The following is a 24,695-nucleotide window of genomic DNA, read 5'->3' as shown; positions in this document are numbered from 1 at the left end:
GGCAGGGCCTGGAAATCTTCCTGGCAGACCCAGGGCATCTGTGCCAGAGGAGCTCATGGCATGTTGCCTGAGGCTTTGCTGAATCAGCCATTGTCCTCTGGCATCTCCCTTGCTGCTGAGACCTCAGTCCCAAGGTCATGAATGTGCCCTGCATGGCTCCATTCCTTCCTTTACCACTCAGCAACTTCACACAGTGAACACCATGTGCTCATCAAGCACTTGCCAGTCCCGGGGAGTGTGGTGATGAGTGAGACAGACCCCATCCTTGGCTCCGTGGAGCATCGTGTGGCAGAGACAGACACTGAATATATCACTGCAAGTGGTATGGATAAAGGCTAAGAGAAGGGGATGTTGTGGCATGTAGGAAGGAGAGAACAAGCTAATAATCTTCAGGAGGCGATGAGGTCAGGAAAGGCCTCACAGAGAGCTGACTATCTCTGGTCTCTGAGAATGCTTTGGAGGGGGAAGGGTGGGATGGTTGGGAAGACCTCCCTTACCAGGCTGGCTCATAGTAGCCTGTGGGCTTCCCTAGGCCGTGTCCCCCTCAGCCTGCTGGATGCCTTCCCTCTCTTTCTTAAGTTTCTCCTTTCCTGCCTGAGTCCCACTTTTTCCTCTTCCTTTCAGATACTTGTTGTCCCCTTTGCTGGCTCATGTTGCTCCCCACACATAATCCCAGCCTTCGCAGGGATGGCCTTGCTCCCAAGCCAGGCTTGGAGGAGCCGTCCTGGCCAGGTCCCTGGCAGCCAGCAGCCAATCTTCAGATGGAACCTTAGACAAGCAAGTGATGACAAACAAGTGCACTGGTGTCTTGTTCGTGAATGAGGCTCCCTTAACCGAGGCGGTCTGAGGACTGAGGTGACGCCTGAGAAGCATTTAGGGCAAGGCCTATGTGAGTCAGGGTTACAAAACCCCTCCCCTTTCAGCATCATAGAAGCTGACTCAGTTCAGCTAACCTTTTTTTCCTGGCAGAATGATAAATGCAGAATGTTAAGGTGTTGTTATGTGGCCACAGCAGCTGCGGGAAACTGACCACTGCTTGGTAAATTGCAACTGGACTGTCAGGGCTTTGGGCTTCCCAAGTGTGAGGTCTCCTTGCAGGGTCCCTGCAAGCTCTGTCAGTGAGTTGTCACAGAAGATGTTGGCTCCTGTGGGGTGGGGACCAGTGTCCCTCCTGTACCCACTCAGTTTGCACCTGAATTGACACCTGGGGGTGACCTTATCTTTCAGGTGAATAGACTCTTCTGGTTCCAACATTCTGTCAATTCATACAATTAAAACTGTCCACTGAGAGCCTACTATGTGGTAGGTGCTGGGAATACACTGTTAAAGAAAACAGATCCATTCTGTGTCCTGAAGGTGCTTACAGTCCCACCGGGAGATCTTGTCAATCAAAGCATCACCCAAACAGTAGTAAAAGAGCACCCAGATAATGTGACCTGGGTCTGTGCGAGTGTCTGGGGGAGACTGACCTAGTTGGGAGGCCAGGGAGAGCTTGCACGCACACGGCATGATGGAGCTGGGATCCGATGAACGGGCATTACCAACCAGGCAAAGAAAGGGGAGGGAAGACTCCACAAGGAAACAACAGCGCACGCAGAGGCTTGGTGGGGGATGGTGCAAGGTGGAGAGAATGAGGTCAGATAGATTTGTGCCGTGCAAGTCTTTGGCGGCAGGGCTGAGATGTGGGTCAGTGAGAGCTGACGCCCAGACAGTCGTGCATTTTTGCTGCTTCATCCTCAGAGCAGTGAGACACGGGTTAATGCAGGGTGAGGAAGGAGGTGGCAGGAGCAGGGGTTGGCCTGAATGGATTTCCAGTTGAAAAACCGATTCTAGCAGCAGGGTGCTGAAGGCAAGTATGAGAGGTGTGAAATTTGAAGGAACTTTTAGTGAAAAGGTTTTAATGGTGAAGGAAGCCTGATGGGTCAGTGGGCTTTACAGAGTATCACAGGCGCACTAGCAGCAGGAGACGGAAGTTTGACCTGTAATTTCCCTGGTCTTGGCTGCTCAGGTCGGCTACCCGCCTTCGCCCCATTGTTGTGGAGCCGTAACATGAGGTTCCTAAGTACATCTCAGTGAGGAGCAGAAGACCTTCAGGACCCCAGGAACAATAGATAAACCCACAGGAGGAGCATTTTCTGTAGCTTAGAGAACTGTTCGTGACATTGAAGACAGACACTTTCCATCAAATAGGATGAAGGAAAATCACATTCTCTTTTTTTCTTTCTCTCTTCCCTCCAGGCTTATATTTGGCACCCTTTACCCTGCATATTATTCCTACAAGGCTGTGAAATCGAAGGACATTAAAGAATATGTAAGTTGCGCCTTTTGGGTGGGGGAAACTGGGTGTGAACTGGTGGGGGAAGATGGGTGCTCTCTGTCGTGGGCACTGGCAGCAGGGCAGAGGAGTCCCTTTATTACTCTTCATCTCATGAGACTCACCTGGTGTGACCCAGGAATGCCCTCCCCAGTCTGGGTTTTCCCTTTAGAACTAGAGTGTAGAGTGGGGGAAGCAGGGAGGTGCAGTGAGAGGAAATGGCATCTGGCATTAGGAGATGGACCTTCAGTCTACTGCAAGCTGCTGTGTGGCCTTCAATGAGTAACTGCTTCTCTCTGATCCTCAGTTTCTCAGGAAAGCACTGTGTAGACCACAAAGCGCTGTTGTTGTGAGACAGTCTGGCACCAGGGACAGGAGCATGGTCCCAGAGGCCAGCACACCTGCTTCAGCCCCTGGGTCTGCAGTTCTGACTCTCTCCCCACTCCAGTTCTACGATTAGATGCCCCCTGATTTAAGCCCTGTTGCTTAATAAGCTTTTAGAGGGCAGGGGTTGTTGTTCACTGTGCTTTGACCATTTCCCCACAGCAGCTAGCAGAGGGCTGGACACATGGGAGGGGCTCCTTGGTGCTTACTGATTTGGAGGATGTATTACTGTTGGGTGATTTGGGAGCCACAGTCACAGCCCTAGATGTGCCGGGCACCTCTAGACAGGAGAACTGTCAGGTCACCCCGACTGACAAAGACCTGCAGGAGTGGGTTTTGAGGGAGGGAGAGATACCCAGGTCAGAGTACAAAAGATGTGGATTTTGTCATGAGGAGCCTGAAGGCAAATCCTGACTCTGACCTTTTGACTGAAGCAGTGTTGGGCAAGAAGCTTAACTTCAAAGAGCCTCCCTTTCTTTACCTGAGCCATGGAGTGAATAGCAACAGTCCTGACCCCCAGTGTTGCGAGAGGCAAAGGGTTTTTGCTCTCCCTCTTTTGCTCAGAAGGTCACTTGGCCAGTTTGGCACAGGTAAAGAAATAATTCAGAGAGGGTATGGAAAGTTATTATTTTCTTTCTCCGATTTCCAGGATGTCTACATGGTAAAACCAGCCACCTCTAGATCAGTTACAACCAGAACTCACCCGCCACACTTGGTTTCATAGAACGGCTTGCCCTGACTTGCATCTGCTACCAAGCAGAGGGTCCAGACAGGGGTGGGTTCTTCCCGGAGACTGAGAAACTCATAGTGTGCACTATAAATAGCTGTTCAGTTGTAAGCACAGAACCTCACGATTCTCAGTTAACTTGGCACAGTGGTTAAGCATTAGGCAGCCTCTTCCAGGTCTCCCTTCCAGCCTAGGATGCAGGGAAGCTGTGCCAGGTAAGGAGGCAAAACTGGGATCACCGTGGTTCAAGGTCTGATCTTCCGCTTGGCAGAAATTCAGTTCTGTCAGCTCTTCTGGGAGAACTCAAACCCTGGTATATTGTTTTACTCTGACATCTCACAGGAGCCTGTTTTATAACTAGAATGGCAATTCATATTTAGAGTGAAAAATATAGCTGACAAGCAGAATAGCTGTTTGTGTTGGCTGGTGAGCACATGCTTTTCCCAGTAGGGAAAGCTTGAGAGTAAAGATTAGAAGGTATCTTGGTAAAAATGGAATTGGAAGAAAGGAGCTGAATAACGTTAGGGGAGACTGGTGCACGCACACTCTCTTTTTTCCCTCCTTTTGATCACAGACCCATTTGTCCAAGAGAAAAAACCTGGGAATATCCCTCACCACCCAGCTGGATAACTGGGTGCACACGGTGCACACACTTGGTTAGTGATCATGTTCCTTCATCTCTATTCCCCCTAGTAATCTTTCAGACCAAGTCTCTCCTTTTCTGTTGCCACTCTGTTAAGTGAGGTTCTCCTCATTTCTTCTTTGGAATGTTGCTGTTGCCCCCTATATTAGTTTTTCATTGCTACCATAACAAATTGCCATGAATTCAGTGGCTCAAAACAGCACAAGACTCTAGGGGAGAACCCACTTCCTTACCTTTTTCAGTTCCTGGAGGCCACCTGCATCCCTTGGCTGGAGCCTCGTTCTCCATCTTCAGAGTCAGTAGTGTGTCAGCCCTGATCATTCTTCCGTAGTCACATCTCCCTCTGACCACAGCCGGGAAAGGGGTTCCATCTGTAAGTATTCATTTGATTACACTGGGCCCACCTGGGTAATCCAGCATGCTCTTCCCATCTGAAAGTTCTTAATTTAATAACTCTACAAAGTCCCATTTGTCATATAAAGTAACATATTCATAGGTTCTGGAGACTAGGATAAGGACATTTGGGGACAGGGAGAGGCTGTTATTTTGCCTGCCATGCTTCCTAACTGGTTCTCCTGCCTCCTGTTCCTCACCTTACACTCTTTTGTGTACAACTTCCAGAAGGCTCTAAAAAATGGAAATATTCATTTCACTCCCCTAGGATCCTTTTTTAAAAAATATATTTTATTGATTATGCTATTACAGTTGTCCCATTTCCCCCCCTTCACTCCCCTGCACCCTGCACACCCTCTCCCACCCACATTCCCCCTTTAGTTCATGTTCATATGTCATAAGTTCTTTAGCTTCTACATTTCCCATACTATTCTTACCCTCCCCCTGTCTATTTTCTACCTACCATCAATGCTACTTATTCTCCGTACCTTTTCCCCCTCTCTCCTCCTCCCACTCCCCTGTTGCTAACCCTCCATGTGATCTCCATTTCTGTGGTTCTGTTCCTGTTCTAGTTGTTTGCTTAGTTTCTTTTGATTTTGTTTTAGGTGTGGTTGTTAATAATTGTGAATTTGTTGTCATTTTACTGTACATGTTTTTATCTTCTTTTTCTTAGATAAGTACCTTTAACATTTCATATAATTAGGGCTTGGTGATGATGAACTCCTTTAACTTGACCTTATCTGAGAAGAACTTTATCTGCCCTTCCATTCTAGATGATAGCTTTGCTGGATAGAGCAATCTTGGATGTAGATCCTTGCCTTTCATTACTTGGAATACTTCTTTCCAGCCCCTTCTTGCTTGCAAGGTCTCTTTTGAGAAATTAGCTGCCAGTCTGATGGGAACTCCTTTGTAGGTTACTGTCTCCTTTTCTCTTGCTGCTTCTAGGATTCTCTCCTTCATTTTAATCTTAGCTAATGTAATTATGATGTGCCTTGGTGTGTTCTTCCTTGGGTTCAACTTCTTTGGGACTCTCTGAGCTTCCTGGACTTCCTGGAAGTCTATTTCCTTTGTCAGACTGGGGAAGTTGTCCTTCATTATTTGTTCAGATAACTTTTCCATTTGTTGCTCTTTCCCCTTGGTAGCCCTATAATTTGGATGTTGGAATGTTTAAAGATGTTCTGGAGGTTCCTAAGCCTTTCCTCATATTTTTGTTTTTGTTTCTTCATTCTTTTCTATTTGGATGTTTCTTTCTTCCTTTTGGTCCACTCCATTGGTTTGAGTCTCAGTTTCCTTCCCATCATTATAGGTTCCCTGTGCATTTCCTTTATTTCACTAAGTGTAGCCTTCATTTTTTCATCTAATTTGCAACCAATTCAATCAATCCCGATCACCAGTGCTTTGAACTGTGCATTTGATAGGTTGGCTCTCTCTTGGTCACTTAGTTGTATTTTTCTGGAGCTTTGATCTGTTCTCTTCCATTTGGACCATTTTTTTGGTCTTGTCATACCTGTTATGCATGAGGGGTGGAGCCTTAGGTATTCACCAGGGCAGGGCAATCCACATCTGTGTTGTGATGCTGTATGTGGGGAGGGGTCCGAGAAGGAACAGTGCCACTAGCTCTGCTCTCTGCTGGCTTTCAATCACTTCCGCCGCTTCCCCCAAGCAGACTGGGCCCCTCTGGTGCTGATTCCCGTGTGGGTGGGCTTGTGTACATTCTAGGACCCTGTGGGTCCCTCCAACAAACTCTTCTGTGAGGCTGGGAGTATCTCCCAGCACTTCAACCCCTATAGGTGTTTTTAATAGGTGTTTTGAGGCTTTATTTCCCCGAGCTGGGACCCTGAGTTGTGCAGTCTGTCTTATTCCCCAGTTTTGCCTGGTTTATCTGCACTCGAATATGGGACTGCCCGGTCAGCTGCCTTGTGTGCCATGCCTTGCTCCACAATTGCCGCCTAGCTGGGTCTGCCTGCTGCTACCCCACACCCGGGGTCTGCCAGCTGCTGCCTGCACGCCTGGGGTCTGCAAGCCACTGCTTTTTTTGCCGGGATCCCTTTCCTCCCAGCCACCGACTCCGCCCCTCCTACCGGTCTGGATGAATGTGTCTATTTTAACTCCTTGGTTGTCAGGCTTCTGTACAGTTCAATTTTCTGTCAGTTCTGGTTGTTATTTTGTTTCTAAATTGTTGTTGTCCTTATTTCGGTTGTGCAAGGAGGCACAGTGTGTCTACCTATGCCTCCATCTTGGCTGGAAGTTCCCCTAGGATCCTTTAATGACTGCTTCTCCCCTGCATGATTGAGTCCAACCTCCATTGTACAGTGTTGAACACCCTTTATCTTGCTCCTTCCTGCTTTCCATCCTAGCCTCTTCTCTACAGCATTGAGTGAGTGCCCTCAGTCTCCATACCCAAAGCGTAGTCTGTGGACTAGAATTACCAACATCATCTGAGAGCTTGTTAGAAATGAAGACTCTCATGCCCTGCCCAGACCCCCTGAATGAACATTGGACTTTTTACAGGATTCTCAATTTGAGAAACACTGTTCTCAACATTCGTAGCTTCTTATGTCTTTCTAATGTTACTGCACTAGTAAAGGTCTTTGGGCAAAAACTTAAACAGAAAGGAATTTATGGGAATTCACAGACCTGCTAGAAAGCTGGGGAGAGATACTCAGGAACTGGGGAGGATTTGAGAAGCCTGGGTGACAGGCAAGCTTATGCCACAGGAACCTTCCAGCAGGAATTCTACACAACTCATTTACCTGCCAAATCCAAATTTTCTCAGCTGAGTCCAGCTCCAGGCCCAGTATGTCTCTTCCTCTGGCTCTGACAGGATCTGATCTTAATATTCAGTTCTCTAAAAAATTAAATTATCAAGTGACCCATCAATGACACACCACTAGGAGGAGAAGGAGAATAAATTAAAACTAGTTAAAATGCTTAAATCTATACATAAAAAAGGAATGAAGAAAATGTTGATAGAAGCTACAGTCCTTAGTCATGCAAGTGGTCACATTACTGAACAGACTAGGGCCCAGTCACTTGATGCTTTGGTGAAAGACCCCAACAGTTAATGTTGGTAAAAACAGGTTTTTATTTCAACATTTCAATCACAGGGGGCCCTGCGAGCACTCATGCTCTGAGCCCTGTTCTCCCATGAGATCCATCATTTTCCATGCTGATCAGGCTATTAGTCAAAATCATTCCCAAAAGTTCCCCATTTTCTTATCTTAAGCCAACTGCGCAAATCTCCATCTACCTGTGTCAGAGTTGCCATCCTCCCGCAGCAGCTCTCTTGTCTGGGATCCGGGGAATGTTGTCACCAGCCTCTGTATAATAGTCCAGAAAAGCGTGTGCCATGTTACTCCGGTAGAACTCAGGAAAGGCACAGATCCTAAAAGTCCAGGTAAAATCCAGGTACAGCAAGACAGGATCTGGGAAGGAAGTCCGTTGCAGCTCTGGAATCCACTAGAGCAGGCATGATCACAGCAGCAGCATCTCCTTTTCTTATTAGTCCAGGCCGAGGGGCAAAAATCCCTTGCTACAGGCAGCATGCCTCCTCCCTCACTTCTACTCCCCACATGGCCAAGAGCGAGAATGGCTGTCACACTTGGCTTAAATCCTGGCCCAGAGCTTCTGACATGACCCCATTTCTGACTCCTCCCATAGCGGGTTACATCTGCCAGTCATCTGTACAGTACCTTTATTAGGCTGCCATTGTTAGTCTGGGGAGGCATGGCTCTCTGATGCAGAGAGAACTGACTCCAAGCTCTTGCTCAGGTGCAACAAATCCCCAGCTACATCATGGTTCAAGTCACACCCATCTCCCTGGTAGCACAGTTTTTTAACATAACTATGAAGCTAGCTAACCAAGTTGCCATAGATAGGCAAAGTCTCCCAATCCCTATTCTCTGCTTCTTCCATCCCCCAAGCCAGGTTAGTGGGTTTTTTCCTCTGAACCCCATTACAGCCATGAGTTCATAACTGGTATTTATGTTTTTTTGTTAAAAGATAGTTTTTTAAAGGTTAAAATCATGACTCTTATACAAATAAAAAAATGAACACATCAAAAATTTTATTTAACTCACTAATTAATGAGGGAACCAGTAAGCAGCTAAAAAACATTTCAGAGGAGACTCCAGAGGAAACAGATAAGCCAACAGAAGTGATGAAATGTAATTGATTTCTTGGACACATGGTGAGATCAGTTGCACCTCTTTTAGACAAAATCATTTGCTCTCCAATCAGTTTCCTATAACTTACAAAGTTGTAAAATAGCTCAAAGACATTAAAAAACAAGATACCTGTACAACCAAGATAATTCAGAAGAATGCTCTGGACACCTACAGTGGGGGAGCTTCATCCAGCAGAGCTCTCTCAGCTGCTGTGGATGAGAATAAGTCTACTAAGACATGATCTGCTTGGGGAGAAGAGGCTGACCAGTCTCTCAGAGGAGAAAGGTCTTGAGCCTCTCTCTCAATGGGCTTTTATTGAGTTTAGCTTGCATAGGGGTGCATATCAAAGAAAGGAGGTATGGTTTATAGATAACATTTCTGGGATCACAGGGGTCATTTTGAGTCAGGGTCTGGTAAACAGTATGATACCAATCTGCCATAAAACCTGGGGAAACAAACTTATTTTGTTCCTGGACCCTTAACATTGAAATTGAAGGCATTCTTAGCAAAGCAGGTTTCACAGGATTTAATGCATTCTTTCTCAGGCCAAATTGACCCCCCGCCAGGAACCACTGGTTCCAGGACAGGGCTGTACCCCTCTTTGGCATTGTAACAGGCCTGAGTCAGGTGGGGGAAGCAAGGCAGCCAGGAGATTAGGAGACTTTTTACAGATAGAATGAGGACTCTGGCTATGATGAAGCTGAGGGCTGAGGGTCTTTTGTCCTTCCATAATCCCCTAAGTTCTTCCCTGATGGGTCCTTCACACCTGTGCCTGTCTTTGGTTGTTCCTTCCTTGAAGAATCTTACCAGTCATTGACTATCCAGCCATTCTCCAGGTCCAAACAAGGTGAAGTAAAGGAGGCAGAGCCTGCACCCTTGCTAAGAGGATAAGTTTGTCTCCTTAGTGGCTTATGTTCCCGAGGTACCCTAGCCGTGGGGCCTTTTTGCCTGTCAGCGAGGTTATAGCTTCTGAAACCAGGCAGGATGGTTCCCAGCAACCTATAATTCCATAGCACACCTATTCCTAAGTCTTTTACAATTTTTCCTTTTGCTTCCTTCTTTCACCACCTACCGCACGCTCTCTTTGCCTTCAGTTAGAAGGCCTTCTTTGGTAGTGGAATTCCTTATGTGGAGTGTGGCCTGAATCTTCATTCCTGCGCAATCTAAGATTTTAGTAATCCTACTTCTATAGGGTTGTAGTGATTCATTGACTTTTACCTCTGAATGAGACATTAGTAGGAGATCCCCTGAGGCTCACCCAGCCACCCCCTCTGCCACACTGTATACAGCAACCCTGGTTCCCCTTGATAAGCAGGATCAGTCAGCCCATCAAAGCCCATAACTCCCTTTAGTATCTATTTTCGAGCAGCATAGTGGTCCTGAAATGGCCAGGTGACAGTCTAGTCTCTGCTTCCACTTCACTGGAGCCATTTGTGTCCCTGCGGAATCTTCCATCCAGGCAATAACATTATTAAAAAGCTGAACTCAGTTTTAGGGTTAAGAAGCAGAAACGTGAGTCAGACCAGTGACTCTTGAACTTTAACATGCATATGAATGAACATAGGATTTCATTAGACTACAGATTCTGATTCATTAGGTCTGGGGAGGGGCCTGGGATTCTATATTTCTAATAAGATCCTTGATGATTCCAGTGGTGCTGGCCACAGACCACAAATATCTGCATTCTGGGGGTCCATTCGCATCATTCCAAAATGTGATCAGTTGTCCTTCCAGGTCCTTCATTGTGTTGCCAAATCCTCATCTGGTATTTTAAAATGAACTTAGGATTTGTTTTAATGGGTATGGTAAGGCATGCAGACACAGAAGTGACTGTCATGAAGGAAGAGGTTTATACTCACAGCTCACTAAAAGTAGGAGACACAGCACATCACACAGGGCCACGTGGAGAAGCACCAGGGATGGTGAGGAGTCAGGAAGAGCAAGGGGAATAGGTGGGCAACAACCTCTATTGTGGTTTCTGCAGGGAAGTCAAGGGAAGACATTAGGATTGGCTAGCTGGAAGGATTTCAGCAGGCTATGGGCTGCAGGGGCTGCCCCAGTTGTTTTGGTACCTGGCCCTGGGGTTATCAGGGCTGGGGAATATTGGCTCACCCCCGTGAGTTCTGTAAAGGAAGCAGTTTGGAGCATGGGCCCTGGATTGGTCAGGCTGCATAAGAAAGGTACACTCTGGGGCAAGTCTTTTGCTATTTCTAAGAATTGGCCAGTCCTGGGAGGGGCAGTCCTCTCCCCAGTCAGCAAGGTCTTTGACGCCAGAGCATCCACAATACAGAAACATAAGAATATATAGTTAATACACCTGGTGACAGTGTAAATGCAATACCTCAGGACATTTCTCCTTGCAGGCTAAGTATGCCACTCAAAGGTCTGCCTGCGAGGAAATTTCACTTCCGCATTCTCTCAGGTTCACCTGGACTCTACAGCTGTCCACTCTGAACTCCTGCCAGCAGATGGTGCAGACTTATCTGTAAACCAGGCTTAAATTGTTGCTTTCTCAGCCATTTGGCTTAGGTAATTCCCTGTGAAGCTCAAGCAGAGCCCAGAGGCAAGAGGGAGTGTGAAAGGCTCAAGAAATAGTGTAACTGGCACAGGGGAGGATCCAATGGGGAGGGGAGGTTAAAGAGGTAGCTAAGCCTGCTACCTCCACAGTCCATGCGGGAGGCCCCTTGCAGGCTGCCAGCAGCCCTGGGGGCATAGTGTTCTGGGCTGGGGGTGTCTCAGTCCACCTCTGTGGCTCATGGAAGGTCTCTAGACTCTACTTCCTCACCCTCTTGCTATATGACCTTGAATCATAGCTTCTCCCTATGTCCTCACTCCTGGATCCTGCCCCTGATCAGTCCAGAGGAACTCCCTTGCCCTGCTACCAGCCATTCTTTCAGACTTGCTCTCAAATCGGCCATAGCTCCCTCTTTCTATTCTGGATGCTATCCTTCCACGCTGTCCTCCTCTTGCAGGAAGTTTTGGATAAATCCCTTGAACCTGGCAAGTTCTGTTTCATACCTTGGAAAAAATAGCCATCATTTGATTTCTCTGCATATGAAGAGGAGAAAACATTTCCTGGTAATTTATTTATGGTTTCCACCTCTAATAAACCGTATTAGAGGTTTATATGGTTTCCACCTCTGAGCCCCCAGTATTCCATTTACCTTTCGAAGCTCAGTGAATCATTCTGAGACTGTTCATTCTGCATGAAAGTATTTTAAAGTGAAAGAGTGCTTGATAGAAACTTCCTTAGGTTGACACTTCAAGCCCCTCTCTGCCATGGCTCCTTCAACTTTGGCTGTAGCCCCAGTCTCCCTCCTGAGATTTGATGTTGCCTTTCCAGAGGTCTTTTGGCGTCCCTCTTATATGTCTCCTGGAACCTCGCACTGCCCTGAGCTTCATGGAGTTCAGCCTCTCCTCCCTAAGTTGCCTCTTTACTTTCTTGCTGGCATAAGTGGCTCCATGGCACACCATGCCCCAACTTCAACAGGCCCCTTCCCCCCACATTTGCCCATCCACCCCCTTCAGCAGGTACTCATGGGGAGCATCTGTTGCCTTGAAAGCATCCTGCCTCTGTCTTTTCTTCTCAAATCCACCTACACCAGTATTTCCCAAAGGATATTCCTTCTCAACCTTGTTGAAACTGTGCTTTCTCTCCCAGTGACGATGCTGGCATTCTAATCCAGTCATTCAGAACGTATTCACTGAGTACATACTATGCCCCAGGAACTATTGGGGCACTAAAGATACAACAGTGCGAAAAGAGCTGGTGTCCACTCTCAGGGAACTTGTAGTCAGAAAAGCTCAGGAATAAACAGGTACTCTCAAAGCAGAGTGATAAATGTTAAGATAGGGAGCATGTGTGACCCGGTGGGAGGGAGAAAGGAGAGTGTACTTACCCAAACCTCAGACATTTCCTGGAGGAAATGACATTTGAGCTGAGATCTGAAGGCTGAAATCTGGAGACTAAAGAAGGTGCACTTTCAGGGAACTGAAAGGCATTCGTTATAACTGGAGAGGAAAATTCAAGAATAGAGATCATGAGGGGTCAGCTCATGCAAGGACTTTTATGCCAATTTAAGGAATTTGGGCTTTATCTTAACAGCAATAAGGAACTATTGAAGGATTTAAGCTAGGAAGGAGAATCATCAAATTTGGATTTAACAAGATCATTCTGACTGGAATATGGAGGGCAGGCTGGGAAGGAGGCAGAGGTATAGAAACCAAGCAAAAGACTGTAGTTCTATTCTGGACAGGAGATACTTGAGGTGTGAAATAAGGAGATGGCCAAGGGGGTGGAGAAAGAAGATAGGTTTAACATAAATAAGAGGGTCAAGAGATAGAACTTGCTGATTGGTTGGCTGAGTTACGTGAGAAGTGCCGAGTTCTATCCAGAGAGAGTGTCTAGTCTAGAGTTGAAGAGAATGTCTAAAACACAGCCTTGGGAGGAATCGATGGGCCTGAGAGGCAGCCAGAAACTCAAGAGGGAATCCAGTTCAGTTGCATTGGGTGAGCTTTTCCGGAAGTGATAGTTTCACATCCAACTAAAAAGTCAAACAAGTCAAGCAAGTCAAGCAAAAACCTGAAAAATGGTCCTGCACACTTCCTTGAAGTATGTTCTTAAATGGTAACCCCCGGAGAGCAGCACGGGTGGTAGTGGAGGCTGTGCTCTGGGTGAGGAGCGGGTGACGAAGTGCACACTGCAAGTGCAGATGACTCACTGAAGAAGTTTGTAGCTAGGGGTTTTGTCAAGGAAGGGGGTTTTTTAAATTGTTGTTGTCATTGTCCTTTTTTAAAAAAAATCCTCACCCGAGGTTGTGCTTATTGATGTTAGAAAGAAAAGAAGGGGTGGGGGAAGAATGAGGGAGAGACACACATAAATTGGTTGCCTCTTGTGCATGCCCTGACCAGGGATCAAACCTGCAACCTAGGCATGTGTCCTGACTGGGAATCGAAGCTACAACCTTTTGGTGTCTGGGATAGCACTCAGACTAACTGAGCAAGGGCTTACTTTAACCAATCTAAGATAGAAATGCTTTCTTAGTGTTTAGTATGAATTAAATATTTCTTTAGTCAAAACTTGCTCCTGAGTTTTGAGTGCTTGAATACAGACTGTAAAAGTGAAAATGCTCTGAAGTGTGTTGGTGAATGGTAGTGTCACTACAGTACTGTGCTTTTTCTCTGCATTAACATAGTACATCTACAAGTGCTTCCTCTTCCGCAAGGGAGGAGGAGTGGCCTGAGGAATGCCCAGATACAGGGTAGCTTTGCAGTTGTGAGTACTCGAAACTTGGAGTTTTTCGTTGTGTCATTGTTTATTAATTATTGTATTGTTTTCCATACAAACAACTGTAAACCTGCTTTTGAACCACCCTCTAAGGCAGTGGGAAGTTTCCTGTCTTGAGAATTCCTGTTTTAAGACTTCATAAGAATTTGGGACTTCCGGCAAGATGGAGGCATAGGTGGACGACGTACCGTACCTCCACGCACAACCAAGATTAGAACAACAACAATTTAGAGGCAGAATAACACCCAGAATTGACAGAGAATTTATCTGAATGGAAGTCGGACAGCCAAGAAGTTGAAGTTGACCCATTTATCCAGACCGGTATAGAAGGGGTGGAGACGAGCAGCCGGGCGCGGTCGAGGCGCACGGAGAAACAGGGAGAACTGGGCGCATAAGGCAACTGGGAGCGAGTAAGGCATCTGGGCGTGCAAGATCGCAGCGGGTGGACCCTGAGTAGGCAAGTGGCAGCTGGCGACCCAGTGAGGCTGCGATTGTGAACCAAGGCAGAGCGCGCAACCCAGGATCCCAGGGAAGGGACTGAGATCCCAGGAGAACGAAGCTACCGCCATCGTTCCCTCCCGCCCCCCCCCCCCACACCCTCATACAACGTCACATCTAGCGACTGGGGTGCCCAGCCCTGGTAAACACATAAGGCTCTGCCCCTCACCATAACAGGAGCGACCAGACCAAAAAAAAAAGAGAGAGAGAGAGATATGCCTCAAACAGAAAAACAGATCAGTGCCCCAGGGCTCATCCTTTTGAGCGACCAAGAGATAGCCAATCTATCAGATGCACAGTTCAAAACAGTGGTGATCAGGAAGCTCACAGAATTGGTTGATTTTGAGCGCAAATTACATGGAAAAATGAAGGTTACCATAAAAGAGATGAAGGAAGATGCATGGAGAACCAATAGTGATGGGAAGGAAACTGGGACTCAAAACAATAGAGTGGACCAGAAGGAAGAAAAAAAACACCAAACAGGAAAGAATGAAGAAATAAGAATTCAAAAAAAACAAGGAGAAGCTTAGGAACCTCCAGGACATCTTTATACGTTCCAACATCCGAATTATAGGGGTACCAGAAGGGGAAGAGGAAAAGCAACAGACTGAACACGTATTTGAACAAATAATAAAGGAGAACTTCCCCAATCTGGCAAAGGAAATAGACTTCCAGGAATTCCAGGAAGCTCAGAGAGCCCCAAAGAAATTGGACCCAAGAAGAAACACACCAAGGCACATCATAATTACATTAGCCAAAGTAAAAATGAAGGAGAGAATCCTAGAAGCAGCAAGAGATAAGGGGACAGTAACCTACAAAGGAGTTCCCATCAGACTGTCAGCTGATTTTTCAAAAGAGACCTTACAGGAAGAAGGGGCTGGAAAGAAAGATTCCAAGTCATGAAAGACAAGGACCTATATCCCAGATTGCTCTATCCAGCAAAGCTCTCATTTAGAATGGGAGGGCAGATAAAGTGCTTCTCATATAAGGTCAAGTTTAAGGAGTTCATCATCACCAAGCCCTTATTTTATGAATTGTTAAAGGGACTTATCTAAGAAAAGAAGATAAAGAAAAAACATGTATAGTGAAAGGACAGCAAACTCACAATTATTAACAATCACACCTAAAGCAAAACCAAAAGAAACAAAGCAAACAACTAGAACAGGAACAGAACCACAGAAATGGAGATCACATGGAGGGTTAGCAACAGGGGAGTGGGAGGAGGAGAGAGGGGGAAAAGGTACAGAGAATAAGTAGCATAGATACTAAGCTAGTATCTTAGTATTGGAATAGTATCTGTTCCAATACTAAGAAAGTATTGGAAATGTAGAAGCTAAAGAACTTATAAGTATGACACATGGACATGACCAAAGGGTGGGATATGAGTGGGAGAGGGTGTACAGGGTGGAGGGGAGTGAAGGGGGGGAATGGGACAACTGTAATAGCATAATCAATAAAATACATTAAAAAATAAAATAAAATATTATTTTCTAAAGAAAAAATTAAGTAAAAAAAAAGACTTCATAAGAATTTATTCTATATACCTTGGTGTTTTAATATAAAAATGCTGTTTCTCCATTCTTTGGAATAAAACTAACAGTGCAGGAAGATGCAGCATTTTCATCCTGCAGGTGCAGCAGCCCTGGGCTTGGTGAGCAGTGTACCGGCCTCCAGTTCCACCTGCGCAGGTTCCAGTGTTATTTTGGTGATCATGTGAGGGGTTTCTTTAAGTTAGGTGTGTTTATACTACATTAAACATTTCTAGATATGGAAAGCAGCTCTACATCTCTTACAGATATTCACTAATATATAATTAACAGCTGAATATGAAATAAAGCAATTTCCAGTGGTGAGGAAAGCCTTACAGTAGCAAATAATCCAACTTCTTAACTTATTTAATACTAACAAGTATCGGGGTGTCCAACCTTTTGGCGTCTCTGGGCTATACTTTAAATGCATTGCGACACGTAATCACAAAAAAAAATCTCATAATGTTTTAAGTAAATTTATGATTTTTGTATTGGGCCACATTCATAGCCCTCCTGAGCCACATGCAGCCCGCAGGCCGCAGGTTGGACACCCCATCTTTATAACATCATGTTAAACATTGCAATTCACTGAAATTACAGAGAAAAAAAAGATAATTATGTCAACTACCACTGAAAGCTTGAAGGAAGGTGTTAATGAAAACACAGGCTCTCCAGTGGCACTCTAACAGGGCTAAGTTCAGCTGTTGTTCTGGTGTTATTTAATATTTCTTGGGGGAGGACAGAAATGCATGCATTTTGTTTCTAAACTAAGTCCTTAGCTTTAAAACATATAAAATATTGGTGCTTTCTGAAGAGATACATAAACTAAAATTATGTGTAGAGCTGGTTTATTCATAAAACTCCTGCTATGTGGCATGAGTGATTACCACGTATCCATATCTGAACAGTGCCACGCACTTTGTGTGAATAACGAAGACAGTGTCCTGAGTGCTGTGACGAGCTCCTTGTTTGAATGCCCAGGTGGCATCATGCCCTTCAGTGAGACCGTCTTCCAGTTACTAGCCCTTTGTGACTGATGGGATAGGACTTGTTCATCTTACTATGTATTTTCTAAAAGTAAATATAGCCATTGCACTAACTGTGTGCTCCAAATGTTTGTTAAAAACCCAGACTGAACCCTTTTTACCTTTGGTAATCATGAGGGATCTTTACATATTTACATATTATACATAATATGTATGGCCTGTTTAAACTATTTTCAAAAAGAGAATATTGTTTTCAATGAATTGATAGGGTCACATCAATCATCTTTCCATTGGTCCCTGGATTTCCTTAAATGATAGCATGTTCATTAGTGGCTCGATACCAAATGCATCTCCTTGGATAATACATTTTGCATCCAAGGTAAAGAATAGATAAAATTCTCAGTGTAATGCAAAACCACCAACAAGGTTGACAATATCAAATTTCGGTCCTTCATTTTCTTTAGAATTTACACTTGCTGTGAAGAAACAGATGTCACCAAACTACTGTGGGCTGTGGTCATCGTGGATGTGGACACCTGGGATGTGTTCTGTGAAATATGTGTTATATTGAGTGTAGACTTTAAGGGAGTAGAAGACATTTGTTGAGATTGCTGATGTTGCTAATGGTTTCAGGGTGGTGACTGTTACATTTTTTGAGACTGAGGAAACTGGAGTTGTTGGCAGTTTTGCTGTGGATTTTGAGGACTATCACTGAGGAAACTGGTGTTGGAGATGGTTTCATAGTGCTTTTGGAAGATTCACTTGTATAGCTTAAAGGCACATGTAGGGTATTCCCTGTTGGTTTAGCAGTGGGGCATTCAAGAAGTGTGGAAAGATTTCTGCTTGATGATCCTGCCGAGTCTTCACTGTCCACAGCGGCCTTCAGCAGCACTGGCACCAGCAGCATCCCCACAATGAACCTGCCCCTGCCACCTCGCATGCTGAGTCCCATTGTTCTGAGGACAGGACGCAGCAGCCTCCTCGGTCTCCAACCAAGGTGGCTGTGGCATGAGCAGGAGCAGCCCTTCTGCGCTCCCTGGCCTACTCTGCATCCCTTTCCCCAGGCTGGAAGATTCTACTTATTTATGCATTAAAAGACGTATTTATTTACTTTCAGAGAGAGGGAAAGAGAGGGAGAAAGAGAGGGAGAGAAACATTGGTGAGAAACATGGATCAGTTGCTTCTTGCATGCCCCCTACTGGGGACCTGGCCTGGAACCCAGGCACATGCCCTGGCCAGGAATTGAACTGGTGACCTCTCAGTTCACAGGCCAGAGGCACTCAATCCACTGAGCCACACCAGCCAGGGCAGAAGATTTTAAATTAAAGAATAGTCTGATGAGCTCATGTCTTTAGAAGATCAGTATGGGGATGATGTATAGGATGGGTCAGTGAGGGGAAGCCACGAGACAAGGGAAACAGGAGTCTCTAGTTCAGGGGAGAGGGGACCAAGGCCTCGACTGGTGGTGGGGGGAGAGAGGCAGTAGAAATGGACAGTCATGTAGGAGAGATTTTTTAAAAGATCTAGTTTCTTCAAGGGGCTGTGGGGTTTTCCCACAGGAAAGGATTCTTAGGTAGCCAGTGAGGATTCCCACTATTCCATCCCAGAAGTCTGGTCTTGTTAAAGTTCATTCCACGATGTGTTTCTGGAAAGTTTACTCACCTGGCATTGGGCCCTGAGTTACTTCTGGTCTGCAGGTCTCCCTGGCCCACCTGAGGGCTATTGAAGGTCACCCAGGGTCTGTATTGACCTTGAGTCTGGGTCAGTTGTGGAAACAGCCTGTTTGCCTCCAGCCTCAAGGTCAAGTGTGGAACTAGACCTTGGGAAAGAAGGGGAGAAGTACAGGGTACACTGCCTGGACACGCCTCCACATCCACTGTCGGGGACTTTTCTTGTTGATGTTGGGCAGCCATTCACCCTTGACCTTCTCTGCTAGCTTTGTTGCTTTATCGTCCACAGGTCAAATGGATGATGTACTGGATTATATTTGCACTTTTCACCACAGCAGAGACCTTCACTGACATCTTCCTTTGTTGGTAAGTACTCCAAGAATTGGGACTTTCGAAGGGAAGGTGTTGCCTAGTGTCAGGGGACAGGTGGGGGTCTACAGGCAGTCTCGAACCTTTCTGCAGAACAGAGGATCAGGGGCAGGGGTTTTAACTGAGTTGTTTTTAATAAATTATTCTATGAAGTTGTTCTTCAAGGAAATATGTATTCAGTGACCTTATAAGAGCAGCTTTCATTCTTATAATGGTATAATTGTGAACAAGATAAACACAATTCCTCAATTAATGGAGTTGGTAAAGAAGAGTTCATACATTTAAAAAAAAAAGAAGAATGAAAAAGTACACAAGATATGAATTTCCCTCCCAACAGTATTCATTCCCACTGTAGCTACTGTTCATAGTTATATATGCTTTACTTTTAAAAAGTTTGTGTATACATACATATACACATCAGCATAAACATTTATATTTTTAATGGCCATATAGAATTCCTTGGTATAGATGGGCCATGATTTATTTGATAAATCCCTTTTGGATGGACAGTTTTTTTCTCTTATAAACAATGAAGCTGTTACAGCAATGGAGCAGGTGAGAATCATAAGCCAGTTCTGTGTGTTGATGTATCTGTTTAGGTGAAAGAGGCTGTGAATAATATCTAGTATCCTGTTTCTGTTTGAAGGGACTGAGTTGGTCTGTGTACATGTGAACACATACTAAAAGTCATGTGGAAAATACCCATCAGTTAACCAGGGTTATTTTCACAACTTGGGATCGTGGGATTGGTTCCACATTTATTATGTTGTGTGAATGTTTTACCATGTTCAGACATCATCAGAAAAAATAATAGGTATTTCTGTTTTGGAGAAAGAAGTCCTTACCCAGGAAGGATCAGTGTGAACTTGCCCTCCAGGTTGTCCGAGGCCAAGGACCAGACCTGAACACCACTTCTCTGAACGCTCTTTTGGGCCAGTGACTTTAGTACGTAGTTTTCCCCTGAAGGAGCCTGGGTTCATCTCCACTGGGAGAAATACATGTCTCGGTCACTGTGGCCTTGGGATTACCTAATTTAACATATGCTTGTGCCCCGCCCCTCCCCGCATTGCCCTGCGCCCAGATAAACAACCAACTGGGGATGGGGCTGAGTCTCTAGGAGTAGAGAAGGGGCTCTGCTGAGCCATCCTTTGTCTTTCCCAGGCTCCGGAGCCAGCCCCATCTTATTGCAGAGCTGCACTGGGGTGTCCCTTCTGTGTCCCAGGGAGGTGAGGGTAACGGGCCAGGGCCAGGCAGGACTATGTAGTCGGTGGAAGGGCATGGCCAGCTCCTGTCCTCCGCCTTTCCCTCTTAATAGTGTTCTCCGTCTGGTGCTGGGTGGCCTCCTGCTGTCTTCCTGTTCCTTTTCACGAACATCACGGGGAATCGTGTTTATCTTAGGAGCTCTTTCCCAGGAATATCGATATTTCAGTCTTGCTGCTTTTGGCTAAATGGAAATCCTGTCTGATGATGGATGTGCCCCTTCCTGGTGGCTGAAATATGTCCTTATCTGCATTCCTAAAAGTTAGAGTTGATACCTAGTAAGCGCTCGACAACCATTTGCGGAGTTGATTTGATTTTGATTTTGGGAGGCGTATTGGCTTTCTATTTTTGCTATAACAAACTGCCACACTTTTAGCAGTGTAAAACAACAGAAATTTATTATTTCATAGTTTCTGTGAGTTAGAAGCTCAGGTAGAATCAACCAAGTCCTCCACTCAGGACCTCACAAGGCCAAAACCAGGGTGTGGGCCCACCGGCACTCTCACCAGCAGGCTCTGGGGGAGACTCCGCTTCAAGGCCTATTTACGTTATTGGCAGAATCCAGTTCCTTGTGGTCATAAGACTGGGGTCCCCATTCCTTGACGTGTGCCACCCCCTTCATCTTCAAGCCAACAATGCTATGTTGAGTTCTCCTGCTTTGAATGTCTGTCATCTGCTACTAGTCAGAGAGAGATCTCGGCTCTTGTTTTTAAGAGTTATGTGATTAGATTAGGCCTACCCCAATAATCCAATATAATCTCCCTATTTTAAAGTCGTCTGATGAGTAATCTTTTGTTTTTTTTAAAGATTTTATTCATCCATTTTTAGGGAGGGAAGGGGGGTAGAGGGGGGGGGGGAGAGAGAGAGAGAGAGAGAGAGAGAGCGAAACATCAATGTGCGGTTGCTGGGGGTTGCTGCAGGTTCCTGGGCCTACAACCCAGGAATGTACCTTGGCTGGGAATCGAACCTGGGACACTTTAGTTCCCAGCCCACGCTCAATCCACTGAGCTACGCCAGCCAGGGCTTGATGAGTAATCTTAATGATACCTGTAAAATCCCTTTTGCCTTGTTAAGAGAACTTGTTTATGGGAGTACCGCTGGAATGAGAAGGTCCTAGGACCAAAAACCTGCCCATTACAGGAGGGTATCTGATACCTGGCATATTTGGACATGTACCCAGGTTGGGTAGAGTCACCCTCTCTTCCTGATCCCTGTGGAGGCCTCATCCGGTCCCTCTAGCCAGACCTGTTCACGCAGTTTCTGGGTGGGAAGCAAGGGCTCCTTGCCCCTCCCCTGGTGCCCCGAGCTTCACTTCTGCAGGGAAGGGGTTCCTCGGGAACCTTTCCTCCTTGCTGTGACCCACAGCCTCATCATGCCTGAGTCTTGCTTGCTCTTTTTCTGCCGGTCTGCAGAGCTACAGATCACAGTTTTCTTTTGGGACAGTCCTCCCTCTCCTTCCTCCCTCTCTCCCTGGGAGTGGGCACAGGACATGACTCTCAGACAGGCAGAACCCTGTGTTCCTTTTAGCAATGTGGACACCAGCTCAGCAGCCCCAATCTCTATAATAATAATAATAAAAAAGAAGAGTGTCTGTCCCAACATGAACTTTCTGGCTTCCTAGAAATATTGTTAACTTTTGTTCATGTCCAGGATTATAAAGCACCCCTCATGTTTTTTCCTCTCTCTCCTGATCCCCTTCCCCCTTCTCACCCCGCCCCTAGTGCCCTCTTCATAGTAGTTGACTTTTAAAAAGCATTCTGTCTTCATGAAAACAGCAATTGTGTATGGTCACAGAAGAGGTGGGATGGTGGCTTGTTTCACAATTTGTGCAGGTGATTTCATCTGCACATTTATTTATGAAATAAAAAAATTTCATTTTTTAAAAAGTATATAAAATACTGCATGCACATGGCAAGATAAAATTGAAATGCACTAGAAGTCTGTCCTCTCAGTCTCCCTCCCCAGAAATACCACTGTTAAGTTACCTGTGTTACTTGTATTTTTGACAGTTTCATCTCTTGTCCAGCCCTCTTAGAGAACATTTACCCCTCTGCGGCGAAGGGGTGATGTTGGCAGGGTGGGGAGACAACAGCTGCCCCGGGCAGCCCCAGGCAGGGCCTGTGCCTCCAAAGCTGCAGGGGAGATGTGGTGGGAGCACCTGGCCTTCTCTCCTCACACCTGACGGGTCAGGCCATTCAAGGCATGTCCTCCCAGAATGAGCAGGGTCCTTCTCCACTTCTTGGGTGAAGGCTGGGATGTGGTAAGTGGGCTGGAAGAAGACGTGGTTGGTGGTGATTTCGTCGGTAGGGCCAAGAGACCCCAAGGCCTCTTGGGAAACATAGGGTGTGAGTGGTTCAGCCCTGAGATCCTAATGATCCACGTGGGACAAGGGCTGGATCCTGGTGTGATGATTCCAGGGGCAGTTTAAAATAATCCCCAGAGGATCCTGTTCAGTGTGTGTGTGTGTGTGTGTGTGTGGCAGTGGGGGAGGGGGCAGGGAGCTAAGGACAAGAAGGGAGTATAGAAAGCTCCTGTGTATGCATGGGGGTGTGAAGGGACTCACACACACCCACACGATGGTATTTCGTAGCCCTGGTCTACTTCTGGAACGATGCCCAAGCAACTGGTGATGCATTTGCTTTTGGAAAGGGGCTAGAGGTCTGAGATGGGAAGGAGACTCTTCGTTGTATGTGTTTCAGACATTTAGAATTTTTAAACTGTATGAGTCCATTACCCACTTTATTTTTTTTTACATAATGAATGGAAGAGCGCAGTGGGACAGATCCTCTTGGGGTTATCTGTGTGTCTTGTGTGGGTGACTGAGTTCACCAGAGTCATTTGCTTTCCCCTCTGTTCCTTCAGCCCCTTCTCTCTGGCTGTGAAACATTAAACGATCCTGACATGGAAGTGCCCTCTAGTTGCTGAGGAGCATTCAGGAAGATCCTGCCGGAGGCAGAAGGCAATGGGAGCCCTTAATGAGGAGAGGGGCAGTTTGAGCCCCTTTTGGGGAGCCCATTTAGGGTCTGTGTGACAGTTAAAGGCTCTGTGGGGACCTGCTGGAAGTTTCCCTTGTATCGGGGAGGGTGCCTGGCAGGAATTCACTTTTCTGATTCCTCAGTCCAGCGGAAGTATCATTTTCCCCAGAGCATCGTGTTTTAAAGGCTCCCAGGATTTGTTTAATCAAGTGTGGTAAGACACTCAGATGCACTAGTGGCTGTCACACAGGAAGAAGTTGGTCATACCCACGGATCCCTAGGGACAGAGGACCGCAGCACCACATGGGGACAGAGGTAGGAAATGTGGGGAAGAGCCTATATTACTGTTTCCGTGAAAGGGATGGGCAAGCAGGCTTACTATTGGCTAGGTTTAGGATTGAACAATTTCGGTGGGCTCTGGAGTGTAGGAGTTGTCCCTGCTTGTCTGACACCTGACCCTGGAATAATTAGGGCAGGTGGGTAGTGGCCCAGAGAGTGAGAGCCCAATAAAGGAGTCAGTTAGGCGTGGTTCATACACATCAGGGCAGCCGAATGAGGTTGCTCAGGTTTTTCATACCACAAGCTATCTGGCTCAAGGGAGAGTGGGGCTGTGACTCTGATCTGGCTTCTGGGGTCTGCGGGGTTATGGATGAGATGAGAGAATTTCACAGGGACTACTGACTCCTGTGGAAGAAAAGGGATGACATGGCAACTCTCTCAAGGGGAGAGCATCTTGATCCTTGTCTTGACAGGCTTTTATTGGGTTCAATTTGCACAGGAATATAGGGTGTATATGCAAAGCTCATCGATCACTGTCATGCAGAAATGATTAAACAATAGATAACATTCAAGGAACTCTGAGGGCTTATTCTGAGTCAGGGTCAGATAGTTAAAGGGTCATAAAACTTTGGGGAACAAACTTACTTCCTGCTTGGACCCTTATTGTCTTGGACACGGGCCCACAGTGTCCGCAGCATTATGGATGAGATACAAGACAAATTCACATGGACTACCAAGTCCTGTGGAGGAAAAGGGACAGCACAGTTACTCTCTCAAGGGGAGAGTGCCCTGACCCTTGCCTCAACAGGTTTTGATTGGCTTTCAATTTGCACAGGAATACAGGTAAAGCTCATTAATCATTGTCAGGCAGTAAGGATCAAACAATAGATAACATACAAAGAACTACCAGGGCTTATTCTGAGTCAGGGTCAGTTGGCTAAAGGGCTACAAAACTTTGGGAAACAAACTAATTTCCTGCTCAGACCCTTATCATTTAATTGAGAGCATTCTTAGCAAAGCAGGTTTCACAGGATTCCTTCTTAGACATGATAACCCTGGGGAATCTGCCCTTTCCAGCACAGGGCTGCACCACCCTCTGTCATTATTTCAGGCTTAAGTCAGGCAGGGGAAGTAAGGCGGCCAAGAGATTAGGAGACTTCTCACAGACAGAATGAGGATTTAGGCTATGTCAAAGCTGAGGGGCCAGGGTCCATC

General features: G+C 46.1%; 1 protein-coding gene across 4 annotated transcripts in view; it reads left to right on the top strand.

Moving 5' to 3' along the window:
* The window catches only part of REEP1 (receptor accessory protein 1), a 111,819-nt gene that overhangs the window by 49,103 nt on the left and 38,021 nt on the right, over positions 1 to 24,695 (top strand). For all 4 annotated transcript variants that reach the window (XM_028515951.2, XM_036028253.1, XM_036028252.1 and 1 more), the window contains exons 2-3: positions 2,239 to 2,311; positions 18,887 to 18,963. In XM_028515951.2, the coding sequence (XP_028371752.1) occupies positions 2,239 to 2,311; positions 18,887 to 18,963 (150 nt within the window). The remainder of the gene's footprint in view (positions 1 to 2,238; positions 2,312 to 18,886; positions 18,964 to 24,695) is intronic.

The sequence above is a fragment of the Phyllostomus discolor genome, chromosome 6 (genome assembly GCF_004126475.2).
Source record: "Phyllostomus discolor isolate MPI-MPIP mPhyDis1 chromosome 6, mPhyDis1.pri.v3, whole genome shotgun sequence".
Classification (NCBI taxonomy): Eukaryota; Metazoa; Chordata; class Mammalia; order Chiroptera; family Phyllostomidae; genus Phyllostomus; species Phyllostomus discolor.
This window is presented reverse-complemented; position numbering and strand designations above follow the sequence as displayed.